The 4335-nt window shown below is 63.0% G+C and overlaps 2 protein-coding genes across 2 annotated transcripts in view; both read right to left on the bottom strand.

Moving 5' to 3' along the window:
• Positions 1–1811: 1811 nt before the first annotated feature.
• On the bottom strand, positions 1812–2471 carry LOC134863092 (uncharacterized). The gene has a single exon (XM_063881362.1). It carries the CDS (start codon positions 2469–2471, stop codon positions 1812–1814), a length of 660 nt encoding a protein of 219 aa, XP_063737432.1.
• Positions 2472–2473: 2 nt separating this feature from the next.
• The window catches only part of LOC134863091 (uncharacterized), a 2512-nt gene continuing 650 nt past the window's right edge, over positions 2474–4335 (bottom strand). Inside the window, exon 2 of the mRNA XM_063881361.1 lies at positions 2474–4314. Within this exon, the coding sequence (XP_063737431.1) occupies positions 2474–4314 (1841 nt within the window). The remainder of the gene's footprint in view (positions 4315–4335) is intronic.

The following is a 4335-nucleotide window of genomic DNA, read 5'->3' as shown; positions in this document are numbered from 1 at the left end:
TGCGGGTTCTGGTGCTGCTGGGCACTGCTGTGTGAGCAGTGGAAGGCGTTTGAGTGGAGAGGGGGTGGGCTGTGGGTGCTGTGGTCTTGGCAGTCTGGTCTGGTGAAACTCGTGTTCTGGGTGTCTGTTGTGGTCTGGGTAAACTGTGTCTGTTCTGGTGTCTGGGTCTGGCATGGGTGGTGGGTCTGGGTGTGTGGGACTGGGTGGGCTGGTTCTGGGCTGTCTGTTTGGCTTCTGGTTGGGACTGCTGTGGCTGATGTCTGCGTGATATGTCGGTGGGGGTGTCTGCTGTGGTTGGGGCTTGGGCTGGGGCTGGTGTTAGGCTTCAGGTGGTCAGGGTCTGCTTGGTGGTCTGATGTGCTGGTCAGCTTCTGTGGGTGTGTGGGGGCTTTTTGTTCTTGTGCTTTGTCTGGTCTGGCTTGGGGTGTGTGCGTGTGGCTGGGTGGGCTGAGTGTCTGGGTGTGGGGGGGGTGTGTCTGGGATCTGGGGTGTCTGGGCTGTCTGGTAGGGGGGGGTCTTGTGGGAGTGTGCTGCTGGATGCTGCTGGGGGGGGTCGGGTCTGTCTGTGTGGGCTGTCTGGGAGTGTCTGGTCTGTGTGGTGGGAAGGGTGGGGTTGTGGGTGTGGCTGTCTGAGGCTGGGAGTGGCTTGTTGGCTCCAGCTGGTCTTTTGCAGTGTATGTTGTGGCTTGCTGATCTGGTGGGATTTGTGTCTTGGTCTTTGTTGGCTGGGCTGGAGGGCTGGCTGCTGGGGGTCTGTGGCTGGCTGGGGTGTTGTGGGGGGAGGTCGTGCTGGGTGTGTCTGTGGTGGCGTTGGTGGTGTGGTGATGGGGGTCTGTGAGTCTGGTGTGTGGTGGTTGATGTGCTGTCTGGGGGGTGTGTGCTGCTGCTGCAGGCTGGTTTCTGCTGGTGTGGCTGGGAGTTGGTCCTGGGGTCTGGGTGCTGGAGCTGGGGGCTGGGTGTGTCAGGGTGGGGGTTGACTGGGTGGTGGTGTGTTGTGGGTCTGGCGGGGGGTGTGTGGTGGTGGGTGTGGGGCTGGTGTGGTGGCTGGGGTGGTGGTGGTGTGGGCAGGTTGTTGGTCTGTGGTGGTGGGTGCGGTGTGAACTGGAGGGCTGTCTTGGTGCTGTATGTTGTGTCTGTGGTTTGGCAGCTGGGGAGTGGTGGTGGTGGCTGGTGGTGTGGGGATCTGTTGTGTGGCTGTGGGGTCTGGGGCAGTTCTGGCTGGCTGTGGTCTGTGTGTGCTGTGGGGGGTGCTGCATCTTTGACTTCTGTGGGTGTTGCGTGTGGTGGGGCTTCTGGTTCTGGTGAGGTCTGGGGTGTCTGTGGAGGAGGTGACTGGTGTGGTGTGTGGTGTGGCTGTGATGTGTGTGGCTGGCTTTTTGTGTTGCTGTCTGGTGTGGGTTTCTGGTGGTGGGGCTGGCTGGGCGGGGGGGGGGGGGGGGGGGGGGGGGGGGGTGTGTGTGGGGTGGCTGAAGGGCTCTGGCTTGGTGTCTGGTCTGTAGGTGGGTCTGGTGCTTTGGGAGGGGTGTGAATGGGTGGTGCTGGGTGGGGGTGCTGATCTGTGGTGTCTGGTGTGGGTCTTGTGTGTGCTCTGAGGGCGTGGGCTGTGGGGCTGTGGTGGTCTGGTGTCTGATCTGGGTGCTGGTGATTCCTGGTGGCATGGGCTGTGGTCTCTGTGCTAGTCTGCTGTTCATAGTGGGTGACTGTGTCTGTGTGTATAGGTCAGCCCCTTAGTTGGAGGGGTGGGGTTGGACTGGTGAGGTATGGGGTGTGGGTGTGTGTTGGGGTGTGGTGGGTGGATGGTGGCATGGCTGTCAGGTTGGTCTGTGTATGTGCTTGCGGGTCTGCTGCTGGTGTGGTGTTCTGACTGATCTGTGTGTGGGGTCTGTGGTTGGCTGTGGGCTGCTGGACTGGGCTGTGAGGGGGGTCTGGGAGGTCTGTGGGGTTTGCTGGCGGGGTGAGGGTGCTGGTCTGCTGTGGCTGTTGATGGTGTGTGGGTCTTGGGTGGGCTTTGTCTGGCTGGTGCTGCTGGTGGGTGGTGGCTGGCTGTGGGCTGTGTGGTGTCTGGGCCCGTGGGGGGTGCTGGGGTTGGGTGCAGGAATCTGATTGGTGATTGTGCAGACTGGCTGTGGCTGGCTGGCTGTGTCTTGGTTGGGCTGTGGGGGAGGGGTGGGTGGCTGGGGTGCGTCCCTGTGTGGGGGTCTGTTTGGGGGTTGGGTGGGGCATGAGGAGGGTGGCTGGTTTGCTGGTGCTGAGTGTCTGTGTCTGGGTGTGTGGTGTTGTGTTTCTGTGGGGGGGCCTGGTTGGGTGAGGGGGCTGCTGTGTCTGTCCTGTGTGGTTGTCTGGGTGTGTGGATGGTCTGGGGGTGGGCTGTGTGGGTGTGTTAGGTCTGGGATCTGGCAGCTGTTCTGGGTGGGGCTGCTGGCTGGGGTGTTTCTGGTGATGTGGGGCTTATTTGATGGTTGGTCTGGCATTTTTAGGTTGTTGGTGGGCAGGTGCTGGTGTTGGTGGTTTGGAGGAGCTGGATTTGGTCTGGCTGTGTGTCATCTGTGGCTGGGGTTGGTCTGTCTGGGGTTGGTGGTTTGTGAGCGTGTGGGTTTGTCTGGGGCTGTTGTGGGTGTTGTGTCTGGGTGTGCAGTGGTGTCCAGGTTGTGGAGTGTCTGTCTGTGTGTTTGTGTGGTCTGTGTTTGGGGCTGGTGCGTGCTGTGGTGAGCTGGGGGGTGTGTGGCTGTGTATGGTCGGTGGGCTGTCTGAGTTCATTTGTTCTGTGTTGTGTGGGCTGTAGGTGGTCTCGGGGGTTTGACTGTCTGATGCTGCCTGTTTGTGTGTGGTTGTGTGCGTCGTCTGTGTATGTGTGTTGCTGTGTGTGTCTGTGTTTTGTATGTGGCTGTGGTCTGTCTGTTGCTGGTGCTGAGTGGGTGGTGTGGGGCTTTCGGTGCTGCTGCGGGTGCTGTGTGTGCTGGTGGTGGGCTGGTCTGTGGCTGCTGGTGGCTGGGGGTGAGCTGTTGGTGGGTGTGGGGGTGCTGTGCTTGTGTGTCGGGGGCTGCTGGGGTTGCTGTGGGGTGTGCTGGGCTGGTGTGGTGGCTGCTGCTGTGGAGGGGTGGGGCTGGTGGGGGTGTGTGTGTGGGTGGCTGTCTGTGGGTGCTTGTGTGCTGGTGGGTGCTGTGTCGTGGTGGTGGCTGTGGGGGTGTGTGCTGTGGGGCTGGTGGGCTGGGGGGGGGGTGTGGCTGGTGGGGCTGTGGTGGGTGGGTGGGCTGGTGTGGTCTGGGGCTGGGGTGTGGGGGTCTGGGGTGGGTGTGGTCTGTGTGGCGTGTGGTGGGGGTGGCTGGGCTGTGGGCTCTGGTGCTGTGTGGTGTGTGGCTGGGCTGGCTGTGTGGCTGGTGGGGCTGCTCTGCGGGGTGGTGTGTGGTGTGGTGTCTGTGGGTGGCTGTGGGGGTGGGTGTGGGGCTGTGCTGGGTGGTGTGTGTTGGGTGCTGTGTGGCGTGGCTGTGTGGTCGGGGCTTTGGGTGTGGGTCTGTGGGATCTGCTGTGGGGGTCTGGGGGTTGGGGTGGTGTTCTGTGCTGGGGTGGCTGCTGGTCTGGTTGTGTGGGTGTGGGGGCTGCTGTGGGTGTGCTGTGAGGTGGGTGGTGTGTTGGGGGGGTGGTGGTGCTGGGTGGGTGTGGGGTGCTGGTTGGCTGTGGGTGTGATGCTGGGGTGGGTGGTGTGCTGGGGGATCTGGGTGCTGGTGGCTGCTGGGTGGTTGGTGCTGGTGGGTGGGGCTGTTGGGGGTGGTGGGTCTGGTGCTGTGCTGTTGGGGGGGCCTGTTGTCTTGTGGGGGTGGGCGTGTGGGTTGTGGCAGGTGGCTGGAGTTGTGGGTGGTGGGTGGCTGTGTTGGTCTGGGCTGGCGGGCTGTGTGGGGGCTGGCTGGAGTGTGTCTGGGGTGCTGGTCTGTCTGTGGCGTGGCCTGGGGTTCTGGTGGGGGGTGCTGGTGTGTTGGCTGTGGGTGTGTCTGCTGTTGGGTGTTGGGGGGGGTGTTTTGGGGTGTGTGGGGTTGGTGCTGGTGTGGTGGGTTGCTGGGCTGTTTGGCTGCTGGTGTTTGGGGTGGGGTTTGGGTGTGTGCGGGGGTGTGTGCTTGTTGGGTTTCTTTTGGTCCTGTGTGGGGTTGTGTGTGGATGGGCCTGGGGCTGGGTGGGGCTGGGTGGTGCTGGGCTGGCTTGCTGGGGTGATGCTGGTTGGGTGTGGTGTGCCCTGGGGTGGGTGTGGGTGTGGCTGGGGTGGGGGGGGGGTGGTTGGGCGGGGTGGGGGGTGGCTTGTGTTTGGGGGGGGGTGGCTGTGGGCTTTTGGGTGGGGGGGGTGTG

This window comes from Eleginops maclovinus, chromosome 4, assembly GCF_036324505.1.
Source record: "Eleginops maclovinus isolate JMC-PN-2008 ecotype Puerto Natales chromosome 4, JC_Emac_rtc_rv5, whole genome shotgun sequence".
Lineage (NCBI taxonomy): Eukaryota > Metazoa > Chordata > Actinopteri > Perciformes > Eleginopidae > Eleginops > Eleginops maclovinus.
Note: the sequence above shows the minus strand (reverse complement) of the source record. Positions and strands in the feature narration are given on the sequence as shown.